Source organism: Gadus morhua, chromosome 20 (assembly GCF_902167405.1).
Source record: "Gadus morhua chromosome 20, gadMor3.0, whole genome shotgun sequence".
NCBI classification, from domain to species: Eukaryota; Metazoa; Chordata; class Actinopteri; order Gadiformes; family Gadidae; genus Gadus; species Gadus morhua.
Window position 1 is genome coordinate 12,865,325 of NC_044067.1, and position 12,745 is coordinate 12,878,069.

General features: G+C 41.2%; 1 protein-coding gene across 1 annotated transcript in view; it reads left to right on the top strand.

Moving 5' to 3' along the window:
- Positions 1 to 12,571, top strand: part of epha6 (eph receptor A6) — a 72,875-nt gene extending 60,304 nt beyond the window's left edge. Inside the window, exons 9-17 of the mRNA XM_030342715.1 lie at positions 1,236 to 1,306; positions 2,674 to 2,799; positions 3,590 to 3,778; positions 6,424 to 6,485; positions 7,684 to 7,893; positions 8,693 to 8,842; positions 9,218 to 9,411; positions 9,683 to 9,832; positions 10,014 to 12,571. Coding sequence (XP_030198575.1) covers positions 1,236 to 1,306; positions 2,674 to 2,799; positions 3,590 to 3,778; positions 6,424 to 6,485; positions 7,684 to 7,893; positions 8,693 to 8,842; positions 9,218 to 9,411; positions 9,683 to 9,832; positions 10,014 to 10,128 — 1,267 coding nt within the window. The 3' untranslated portion in view covers positions 10,129 to 12,571. The remainder of the gene's footprint in view (positions 1 to 1,235; positions 1,307 to 2,673; positions 2,800 to 3,589; positions 3,779 to 6,423; positions 6,486 to 7,683; positions 7,894 to 8,692; positions 8,843 to 9,217; positions 9,412 to 9,682; positions 9,833 to 10,013) is intronic.
- Positions 12,572 to 12,745: the final 174 nt, after the last annotated feature.

Here is a 12,745-nt window from a genome sequence, read left to right on the forward strand (position 1 = left end):
AATTTGTCTGAATAACAACAATTAGCGTCTTATAGTTTTATAAAATGCTGTTAGTGTTGAGGATTTTAATGTTATTGGAGTTATCAAAATGTTTCATAATGGTGGGAAAAGAAGAAACACAATTGTCAAAATGGCCGAAAAGAAGCTGCTGAATATTCAATGAATTTTCCATTTGGAATAACAGCTAACCTTTTGAAATTTGTGTGTGTCGGGGGGGAACCATGAAACGCAAGATCTCATTCCCTTATTGCTGCTTTTACAGATTTCGTCCCTTATTTATTTATATTATTGAGGTTGGAGACCCAGTAATCTGGGATTATAGCAGTCCCACTATGTTTGAAGGAACTTCTGGGGGAAAACGGGAAAGAACCTCGAACCAAAACTGTTACGCCTTGTTTCCTGTTTCGTTAGAGAGACATTCAACCGAGGAAAAACTCTCAGAGCTTTCAGAGTTTCAGAAGAGGATTATAATAAGTGTATTTCTACAGTAGCCAGTCTACAAAGAATTGATTTGAAAGCCCTGCAGACCCATTCTGACAGTATGCTACTGCTAAAATAAGTTTTAAATGTGTAAAAACAATGTTTCACCAATGACATGCTTACAGATCCAGGACTTCAGCAACATGATTGGTCTTCTAAGCAAGTAAGAAAAAAAAGACAGCGACAGAAACGCCCGTTCGAACAGATTCAAGCTTTTCTCCCACAAGACTTTAGATGTTCCTCTAAAGGTTGATTTGTGAGACTAGATTCCCAGCATGATAAAGTTCCCCTATGGTGCGTCGCAGTGCGCGGCGTCCATTTTGTCCAGCGCCGCCCATCCGGCATCAGGTTGTAAGGTGTCTGCCAGCCGTTCAGCACCTGATAATACTCTGTCAATCACCGAGGGTTCACTGGGAGAGAAGAGGCCTGGGAGAATATTATCTAGACTCTTAAGGCCTTTATATGGTCCCACGTTCCCACAACTCAATGACCACACAGACGCTTCAACGCAGTCGTGAACGTTTATGGTTCTGCGTCGGGTTTTAGTTAGCGGAACCAATCACAGCCCTTGCTGCTGCGTCGCCTCGACGGAAGGTTTCGATCTTTGGGAGGCACACGTCCGGCCCTTGCGGTGGACGCAAGGAGGGTCCGTAAGGATGTAAGGGGTCCGGAACCCCCTTGCATTGCGGGAACATGGAACCATAAAAAGCCCTTTACTGGAAAGATGTCATTAATAATCTTTCTTTGTCTCCAAGGTGCCAGTGGTATATGAAGGCCAAGATGAGCTCAGAAAAGAAGAGGCGAAGTAACTACCAGAACGAACATGGTAATATTCCTAATCCCGCTTCTCTGGAGCTTCCCTTTCCCTTTTTCCACTTCATCCATGCAGATCTTTGTCACATTTACCTATTTTTTCCTCATCACTTTTTTTTTTGCCCATCAATTTTGTCTTTTCTTCTCTTTCTCAGCATAACTCGCTCACATCAGCTCACTTGCTTTTTGACAGGTTCTGAGTGGTAAGTTGAATTTCTTTTCAACAACAAACTCCCTGCCCAAAAAACGTGTTTTGTTGATTTGAAGTGAAAGAAATGCAGACAGGAAGGGTCCTACACCTCTTCTCCCAGTAAGCTCCAGGAAAATCCTGACACCTTGTCTCATTCAGTCCTATTTTCTCAGTCTTTTACTCCCTTTCCATTGTCTTCCATTCTTCATCACCTTCATCTCTTCTGTGGTGATTTTGGAGGTTTTTCACGGGAGTGAAGGGAGACAGAAGTTATCGTCTTTGAGACAGAACCCAAGCTGTGTTCCGAAGCCTTGGCTGCAGCCTTTATAGCGGGGCTCCTCGGTTACATAGTCTCTCCTACGATTGCCCCTTGGTCCAGAGAGATGAAGAATGAATCCATGAAGAATGAATGTGAGCTGGTGGAATGTGAATCCATTGAGTCCCAGTTTACTGCCCTTCAGTTAACAGTATCACTTTAAAGGAGGAAAGACCTGATCAATTGTATGAACAAAACAAGCTTGTCCAAAGCTTATTATATTATTAGCTGAAACAATCAACAATTTCGCATACAACCCTTTTAAGCCTACCAACTAAGGCAAATGTGTCTTGTGTGAAGCAGTAGCAGTAGGTAATAGTTGTATTAATAATCAGTATGAAGGAAATTAAGATTGCATACGCAAAAGGTTTAAATATTCACCATGACCTATTGTTTGTTTCGATTATTTTACCATCTCAAATTATATCATAGCTTGCTCTGGATGGGAATATCAATCTAGTTGTTATTTCTAAAGCTAACCTAAGATTAACTGTACACCGCATACCGAACAGAAACACACACATACCTACACACACACCCACACTCAGAAGACACAAACACAACAGAGACCACCCTCCCCAGCCACACACACACACACACGCACGCACGCACGCACGCACGCACGCACGCACGCACGCACGCACGCACGCACGCACGCACGCACGCACGCACACACGCACACACACACACACACACACACACAGATGAGCCTCCCCACCCATACACAAACACACACACACACAAACTGGTATGTGCTCCTGTACCTGCCTCATAGTTTATAGTATTTTTTACCATTGTATTAAGTATCCTTTCCGACGGTCCTCTCATGAACAGTTTGGGCTTATTCTTAGCGTCTGTCTCTCCTGTTCCACAGTTCCATTCCCTGGGATTAAGACCTATGTGGACCCTGACACGTACGAGGACCCCACACAGGCTGTCCACGACTTCACCAAGGAGATTGACCCCTGTCGGATCCACATAGAAAGGGTGATCGGAGCCGGTGTGTATACATGTGCACAGCTTCTGCTCTAACAATGTTTATATTATTCAGTATTAGTCCCTTTTATATCACTTGTTCACTTATATACGTCATTTCTTTGTTACTACTTAATTTTCCTTCTGAATGACTATACTAGTTTATTGTTTATTTTTTTGTCAATAGATGGAGCTGACAAGCATTTCACTATCACGTAAACTTGAAATTTAAACATAGATTAAATAGATGCATCACTAATGTTTCTGTTGTCACAATAAATTAAGTAACTTCTTCAATAAGAAGAAATCAGTTTCCATTCTCCACACTTATCATGAAATGCCTTGGTTCCCATTGAGTGCACAAGAATAAACATACAGTGTGTAACCGGCTTTCTTTGTTTATCTGAACATCTTGAAGTTATTTAGAGAACAAAACACTCTGTACATATTTTTTTTCAAGATGGTTGTGTTACCCTGAATCGAAGTGGTTGAACGCTTGGAGGAAACAGGTTATTTACTCCAACACTGCCACCTGGTGGTATCATGTGGTCCCTTAAGTCAGTGCTGATCTCATGCTCACAGGCTACTCAGGGTCGGTTAATTCTCAATAATGTTTGTGGGTGCATGCATCCGTCTGTCTATCTGTCCATCTGTCTTTGTGGGTGCGTGCGTGGGTTCCTGTCTGACTGTTTATCTGCCTGTGTTTGCGTGTGTGTGTGTGCGTGTACATATGTAATGTATATGTACAGGCCTCTGGGTGAGATGTCAGTTCACACCTTTTTGTGTGTCTCTGTGTCTTTGTTATGGGGTCAAAGGTGAATTCGGTGAGGTGTGCGGCGGCCACCTACGAACGACGGCGGGAAAGAAGGAGATACCTGTGGCCATAAAGACACTCAAGGGCGGTTACATGGAGAGCCAGAGGCGGGACTTCCTGCGAGAGGCATCCATCATGGGACAGTTTGACCACCCTAACATCATTCGGCTGGAGGGTGTGGTCACTAAAAGTAAGTAAAGTGTTGCGGGGCTGGCTGGCTGTGGGGTGGTGAAAATCAATTTAAGGACATATTTACCGTGATATTATAAAAACGTACATCAAATTTACTTTTTTGGAATAAAGGCTAGATAAAAATCGAGTGCGCATGAGGATGAGACGTTGTAAATGTGCATTACTTACTGCTCATCGACTTTTCTCTGAATCTTTTAGTGGTCACATCACAGGTGGCCCTTTCTAGCGGTGCCCCTGGTTTGAACTAAATTCGGAGTGTGTGTGTGTGGTGAGTATGTGAGCGTGTGCACGCCCTGGGCACGCACGCATGTGTGTGTGTGTGTGTGTGTGTGTGTGTGTGTGTGTGTGTGTGTGTGTGTGTGTGTGTGTGTGTGTGTGTGTGTGTGTGTGTGTGTGTGTGTGTGTGTGTGTGTGTGTGTGTGTGTGTGCTTGGTGAGTTGTCAACCATCTCTGTTTTATGGAGCACACCCAGCGCAACATATGGTTGTTTTTACAGGGGGTTCATAAAGTGAGTCAGCGGTGTGAATGTTAATGCAGGCCCTGAAAGGCTTACCACCTCCTTGCCCATCACCAACAGCACAGAGGGACTAGATGAAGAACGCCGCTTTAATGCTGATGGCCCATTGATAAGATATGCGTTGACAGATAGTGATAAGATTAGAAGGTATTTTATTAATCCCTGGATGGAAATGTTGAGTGTCACAGCAGAAAGGACAGGACAGCAGAAGAAATGAAGAGAAATTTAATTATGAGTTATAGATGAAAAAACTATAAATATGGTAAATATATCTATATCAGCAACATGAGTAGTAGCAATGTAATTGTAAATTGATAATAAATCATAGGCATGCCGATCATGCAGAAGGAGGGTGCTTTGGTCAGCAGTACACACATTGAAGGTCATTGTTGCGTTCTCACCACCACATTGTTAAAACTAAAAATGTCTGTCATATATTCTGTATTCTGTCAAAAATTTGCAATCAATCGGGACAGTACTTTTGGCTTTAATTGTAATGCAACTGTAGCCTGGTCCTACCAGACTCTCGTACTTAATTTCATTTGCACAGAGAGTCTGGACCTACACAATTGATAAACGTTAACTCACTTGAACGCTGCTGTCTGTTGAAGTTTAAAACTATTGCATCTGCCCAGTGCCACTCTGGATCTGCCATAACCAATCACTAACGTTTGGCCGGGAATCACTTTGCGCGCAGGCTGTAAACAAACCAAACACAGTGCGTGAAGATGTCCGTCAACGAGAGCTGACTTAAACGTCATTGTTCTCAGCCACTCCCTCTGTTCGCTGATTGGACGCAGAAAATTTGGACGGAGAAAACCCACTAACATACCCCAGACGTAGTACTGAAGGGAAATTCAACTTGAGCGGAATTACTTAGGCGGGCGGATCCAGGCTAGTGCAACTGAAGACAACTAACAATAATAATAATCTTCGTTGCAATATGTCATTTCAGAAACCAAAGCATGTTCTTCAGAAAAAAAATTCCCTTTTTTCTTTGTCCTTATGATAAAATTATTATATATATATATATATATATATATATATATATATATATATAGATAGATAGATAGATATATATATATATATATATATATATATATATATATATATATATATATATATATATAGATAGATAGATAGATAGATAGATAGATAGATAGATAGATATATATATATATATATATATATATATATATATATATATATATATATATTTATATGATATAAAGTATATCTGTCATGGGCATATTAAAAGACAAATCACAATGATGTTGATGGTACTGTATCATATTTGCGTGGCTTATTACAAGTTGAATATGAACCAAGTTTTCAATTTCCCAGACGTATACCCATCACACACAGACCATATTTGTACGCACACACACACACACACATTTACAGATGCAGCATAACACTTCATCTTCTTTTATTCATCAGTCTGTATATTTGTATCATTTTAGTTTCTTTTCCACTTCCTTTTCCCACAGCCTCCATCTGTTGTTGCTCTTCTGAGACTAATTAAGGCGAGGCACTGTGCTGTGACTAGGCTGTCATTTACCTGCGCACCAAAACACTGTTGGCTTTAGGTGGAAGTAAACAGGTGTGCTTGCTTTCCTTCATGCACCGCAATACAGCTCCGACTACACTGTTCCCACAGCTGAATTATTAGTTCAGGAAGGACAAACATTATCCTTGTTCAATATGTACCGTGTATTCATTCTATGAGCATGTCACAGAACAGCATGACGGGATCTCAGGATGATATGTGCGTAGGAAAGGTTTAGCCGAACATAAACCTTTGTATGACTCTATGAATTGTAGCTAAGGTTTTTTTGTGCAAATCGTTTCTGGAATAAGTAACATGCTTAAAATGTGCAAGTGTAACTTTGCACTCTCAAGATGAGGACAATGTTAGGAGCACAGTGATAGCACCATATGTCCGTGCACCTTGGGGCCGTGTTCATTGACTCCACAGTCCACAACAGTGAACAGCGAACAATGTCCTTGGCACTTGAGTCTGTTTCGATAAGGCACTTTGCTTTGTTCCCCACTCTTTGGGATTGCCTTCAAGCATTGCATCTCTTGCCATTTTTCCAGTGTATTGTGTGTTTCTGTGGATGCAGGCCGGCCAGTGATGATCGTGGTGGAATACATGGAGAACGGCTCCCTGGACTCCTTCTTGAGAGTAAGCGGGCACAGAAACATTGACGTAATATGTGTGTATATTTTTATATCCAAACAGCTCAGGCACATTTATCTCAACTAACTAGAATACACTGGTCTGGAGGATGACAAGCCGAAAACATACAACTTAGCGATGTCATATGTTGTGAATGTGTCTCTTATAACTGTTGAACATTGATATTTATCTTTTATATATATCATATAATAATTTTCATAGCTCCTTTCAAGAGGAAAGGCATTTTTCCACCGACAAGTAGTAGGTTAGAAAGAACAGGTTGAAGTCAACCAACACTTATCCCTACAAAATGGTTACACATATTACACTCTACTAGCGCCCGATCCGATTTATCGGCCTGCCGATTTAATCGGCCGATTATAGCCTTTTTGAAAATAATCGGCATCGGCCAAAAAGACGCCGATTAAAACCGTTTTTTTTTATTTATTTTTTTTATTGCGCTTAGTATCCTGCAGATTGCGCTCCTACTCGCCTTGCTAACTAACAACTTTAGCTGGAGTAAAAAAGAGGAGATTGAATTTTACCGTACAACATGAAAGCACGCTCGCTCAGGCAGCTGCGCGCTCACCTCACCAATGTACACAAGGCGCGTTGTTTGAGCATGTTGTGCCTGTTTTTCTTTAGGTCCCAGGCCATGTTAATTTGTTATACTGTAGACTCTAACGGTGAGACCATACTGCTCAGCACGCACGTGTTAATCACCGCTCACGAGCGCAGCACATTGGGAGTTAGTTATTTATTTAAACTTTTACATTACACTCATTTTTGACTGTAAATGTATTCTAAAACACTCAAAGGTTCTGCATTCAATTCACATATTCGTCAAAAGTGTTTAAAGTAAATTTAAGGTATCAAAAACTACGTTTTATATGCTTTTTTTTTTTTTTTTTTTTTTAATCTGCCAATTAAATCGTAATCGTAATTTTTCTCTGAAAATAATCGGCATCGGCACTCAAAAATCAATATCGGTCGGGCCCTACACTCTACATCGTGAAACACGATACAATCTCCGTGTGTGTGACAGTGTGTGTCTAAATCGTACACACATTCAAACCTGTTTGAATGTGGCAAACACACATTTCAATGTAATACACAATTGAATTAGTCCAAAATCAACCTTTGCTAAATAAATGACACTAATAATAACATACATTTCTGCCATTTCCAATGCCTTCCCTCTTAGCAACACGACAGTCATTTCACGGTGATCCAGCTGGTGGGCATGCTGCGTGGCATCGCCTCGGGCATGAAGTACCTGTCCGACATGGGATACGTCCATCGGGACCTGGCGGCTCGGAACATCGTGGTCAACAGCAACCTGGTGTGCAAGGTGTCCGACTTCGGCCTGTCCCGAGTCCTGGAGGACGACCCGGAGGCTGCCTACACCACCGCGGTACGGCTCCCGCTCCTCAAACCCTTACATACCCACAACCCTGCCCCTATGAATTCATCAAGTTTCATCATGTTCAACTCAGTGACACGTGAAGGCATGAGGGAGACACGTTTGTGCAGACGTGTCATGTTTGCTGGTCCGTCTCACAACCCAGTCGCCAAAAGCACTCGTTGACGCTGTATGTTTTGCCTACCCTGGACTCCGTTGTGTTTTAGTTCTTGCGTGGTTTCTTGTTCCGGTCTCAACATAAGATGATTGCCACCTGTATTATCAGCATGCATTGATGTTGTGGTGGTGCCAGGACAAAGTACTATATCATAATTTGCTGAATAGAATTTGAAGCGTTTTATTAATTTGTTTTGCTATATATTGTCACAATATTAAAGATAAATTGTTGTCAACTCGATTAAATTCAGTTATACGGATAGTTCAAGTTCTTGATTCTGATTGAATTTAAGCTGTTTTAAAATGCACCTGTGAATGCAATAACAATTCATTTTTTTGTTTTAATGCGCAGCCAATCTCAAACTGTACAATTTATGGCAACGTCCAGATGAACGATAACAATCACCCCAATCATTAAAACAATCATTTTGTTGTCTTGAGGAACTATGACCACTACAGATCATCATGCTTAAGAATGATGATTTGTTTTCGATAAATGATGGCATTTGATTTGTGCTTATCAGCGCCCCCTTGCTGTTAGATAATGACTGTAAACCCCAGCCTCTGGTGGCTAAATTCTCAAATATACCATGTGTAATACACCTGATCTGTGACATGTTGTGTCTGTTTTTAGGGCGGTAAGATCCCTATAAGATGGACCGCTCCGGAGGCCATCTCCTACAGAAAGTTCTCCTCTGCCAGTGACGCGTGGAGTTACGGCATCGTCATGTGGGAAGTGATGTCATACGGGGAGCGGCCCTACTGGGAGATGTCCAATCAAGATGTGAGCAGGCTAACTTGTAATTGCACCACAAGTATTAAAGAGTCATGCTCTTTAATACCCCTGAGTACCCCTTTTAAAGGTCATCCCTGTCTTCTTCACAGTGTGGACTGAACTGATTTAACCATGGCTACCAAGACGTTTATTATAGAAAGATAATTAGCCTAGGAATAAACCACTCAAAAAAGTGTTACCCAAATGTTACTTGGGGTTCAGCAGGGGGTCTTGTCAACGTATCACACAATGGGAGACACCCTTTGCACTGGGCCTACAGGGATTTGTGAAAGGCTTGTAGCTAGGAATGGCTTAAGGAAACATTTTTGGCCGAGTACAATAATAGCATATTCCAATAACACGCATGGCTCTGTCCCACTCCAGGTCATTCTCTCCATTGAGGAGGGCTACCGACTTCCGGCTCCGATGGGCTGCCCAGTGGCCCTTCACCAGCTAATGTTGCACTGCTGGCAGAAGGAAAGGAGCCACAGACCTAAGTTTGAGGACGTGGTGTCCTTCCTGGACAAACTCATCCGCAACCCTAGCAGCCTGCTGGCACTAGTAGAGGACATTGAAAGGTAAAGTTTGGCGAGTAAAGTGGACACAGAACAGATTGCAGTTTTGTAAACAGCATGTAGGCTTTAGTTTGTTTTTTAGAATTGTTATCGATTTAATAAATCAAATAGTTCAATGTATGCTAATCCTATTCTCTATATATATATATATTTATTTATTTATTTTTTAACCCATTGTCTGTAAATGATCTAGCAGAGCAACAATATTTTGTAACCTATGGGGTCATTGTTGGGTTAGAACCTAAATTAATTCCTTTGCTTTTATTTGTGTCAGTCCCCCAGAGTCTCCAGGGGAAGTCATGGATTATCCCATGTTCATCTCCATCGGGGATTGGCTCGACTCCATAAAGATGAGCCAGTACAAGAGCAATTTCATGACAGCGGGCGTCTGCACACTGGATTCTGTTGCTAGTATGAGCATCGAGTGAGTAGAGAACCAAAAACACGAATGACTTTTTGTGTATTTGTGCATGTGCGTTCCTGTGCAGGTGGGCCACCTATGCTAACGTATGTCTTTCCGTGCATTGTGCTCCTCTCCGATTTGATTGGCCTACACCAACGTTACGTCATGTCTGTCTGTGTTTCCCCCTCCCCTCTCGCCCTAGAGACGTCAGGCACATAGGAGTGGAGCTGATCGGCCACCAGAGACGGATCGTCAGCAGCATACAGACCTTGCGTCTCCAGCTTTTACACGAACATGACCAGGGCTTCCACGTGTGAGGCCCCCTGCATACACACCTTGGGAAGTACAGCTCAGTGGACTAGAGGGATGGGATATCTAGAAGGCCAGATGGACACTTGCAGACTGTGCCTCAGCGGGCCACGAAACAGTGGGACAGAACGTTGAGTCTTACCAGATAGCAGATCAACTACCTTACTGGACTGAACACACATCTTCTTCCCACAATAATATAAAGAAAAGCTTTTTATTTTTTGAAACACCTCCGTGAACTTCCTTGGGCCAAGCAGTGAAGAGAGACGGACTCTGTGGAAGCTAGCCTGGCCAAAACTTAGGGGAATGTAATGCCTTGTTGCAGCAGTACTTTATATGTGAAGCAAAGATACTTAGAGATGTGAATTTGCGAATGTAATCTGCTTTTTTTATTACACATTTTGGGTCATGTAGCTGCTATTGGAAGGACGATTGAAAATCCTTGATTGAATGATTTAGAATCCTATTATGAATATAATTATTTATTTAGCTTTATTTATCTCCAGCGAATCTGGTGTGCTAATACTTGAAGGAAGAACAATGAAAGTGTATAGACAATTTATAAATTAGTATTATTATTATCATAATCTATTACATGTTGTTGTGGAGTACTGTATGTGAAAGACCTCGTGAATCTGGATTGTATGAAATTTAATTTTTGATTTATATATTAATTATAACGAAAAAAGCAATACAGACACATGACTCATCGAGTTAAACTTTGATAGAATAGAAATTGAGATCAAAGCACTATCCATCCACTGTCTTCATTTATTCATCCTTCCGATTGTTCTTATTTTCTGGTTGATCTTGTTTGCCGTCCTGTAGAAAAAACGGCAGGACAAACAGTGGGAATGAACATGCCAGCTCCTTCCAGTCAGTAAACAGTACCGAGTCAAACTGTAAAGTTTGACTCGTTATATTGTGAATGCTGATTTCACATAGGAAACCTTTCCACTCAGATCAACTGAACCCTTCTGATATTCTACATGTGGTAGTTGCAGCAGTACCTCCAAGGGATGGTACATCCTACCACTAGTCTAGCAGTTTAACTACTATCACTACTATCACTATGACTACTAGTATGTGGACAGTACTGAAGTCGAATTTGGTTCAGCCTCAGTTCAGCCTCAACGATAGGACCTAACCTCTTAGGATAATATTGTTGATTTAGGCCCAATCCCATTTTTACCCCTTAACCCTTCCCCTTACCCCTCCCCCTTGTTTTGAAGGGAGAAGGGGAAGGGGTAAGGGGAAGGGGCAAGGGTAAGGCACAAGGGGTAGAAATGGGGTAAGGGGTAGAAATGGGATTGGGCCTTAGTCTCATTGGAATCTCCTTCATTTAAGAAGGGTCCGTGAGCATTGTTTCCCCATTGTGAGCATATTCAGCAGGAGAGATGGAAACGATTGTAGCATTCTGGTTCAAGGTTTTCTTTTGCATCATGACATGAGTACACAAGAGGATAAGCGAATGGGATCTTCAAAAGCAGATTAAGTCATAAAAGGATCATATTGTATGATATAAAATTCTATGAAATATAATGATATACACGATTTACGCTATTGTGACCACTGGATCCAATGGAATTGTAGTTTGAGCTGAAATGGGTTTTGTTCACAGTAATGCTGTTTTCATGATAGCAGATGTGTTAGATGTGTAAAATGACGTATATATATGAAATGGAGGGTGAAGAGACACCGGGAAAATAATACTATGAAACGTTGGTGGCATTGGCTGCAGTGAAGGTTCCTGGAGACATTGGGGAAAGGTCATAGCACTGATAGTGTATTACAGATATAGCAGAGATATGGATGACAACACAAACTAAAGACCAAGTAATGAGAAAAAGTATTATAATATCTAAAGACATAATTCATCATGCTAATGTAAAACCGAATAGTCTCACAAACCCAGATTGCCTTACAATACAATAATCCTACGTAGAAACACCTTAGAGTTAAAGAATGTTTTACGATTATCATGGGCCAATGCCATTAGTTATAAGCTGAATTTATACAGTCAGATATATTGGAGAGATTTTTACTGTCGATGTCGGGCAGAAAGCTGTCTCTATATGTATAGAGTCACAGGAAGGCTTAGCTAATCAGGGCTAGAGAATGCAATTAAAAAAGGAAGACATATTCTTACAAAAACACACACACACACACACACACACACACACACACACACACACACACACACACACCACACACACACACAATTACATGTACCCTGTCCCTCTGCAGATTATAACAAATATGAAATGCTGTTTGTTTAGCATGTCTTTCTGCTGAGCAATGGTAGGCTGCTCTTTTGTACGAAGTACAAGTATACTTATAATTCTTGTATTTTTTATTTTTCTATGATTTCCAAAGAAATGTTGTAGATCTTGCACACTTAATCTGTTAAAGCAGATATGTATTTGCGAATAAAGGTGAACATTTATGGTGGTTGAACAGTTAATGTGCTTTTTGTTGTACTCCAAATCAAAATCAAGCAGACATCTCTAGACCAGACAAGAGATAAAGGTATCAATCAAGGTTACATTGTGCTTTCTTATCATTAGAATTTATGGTACAAGTCGTGGTATTATAAGATTATTCTGTACTGCAGAAGGATTCTGT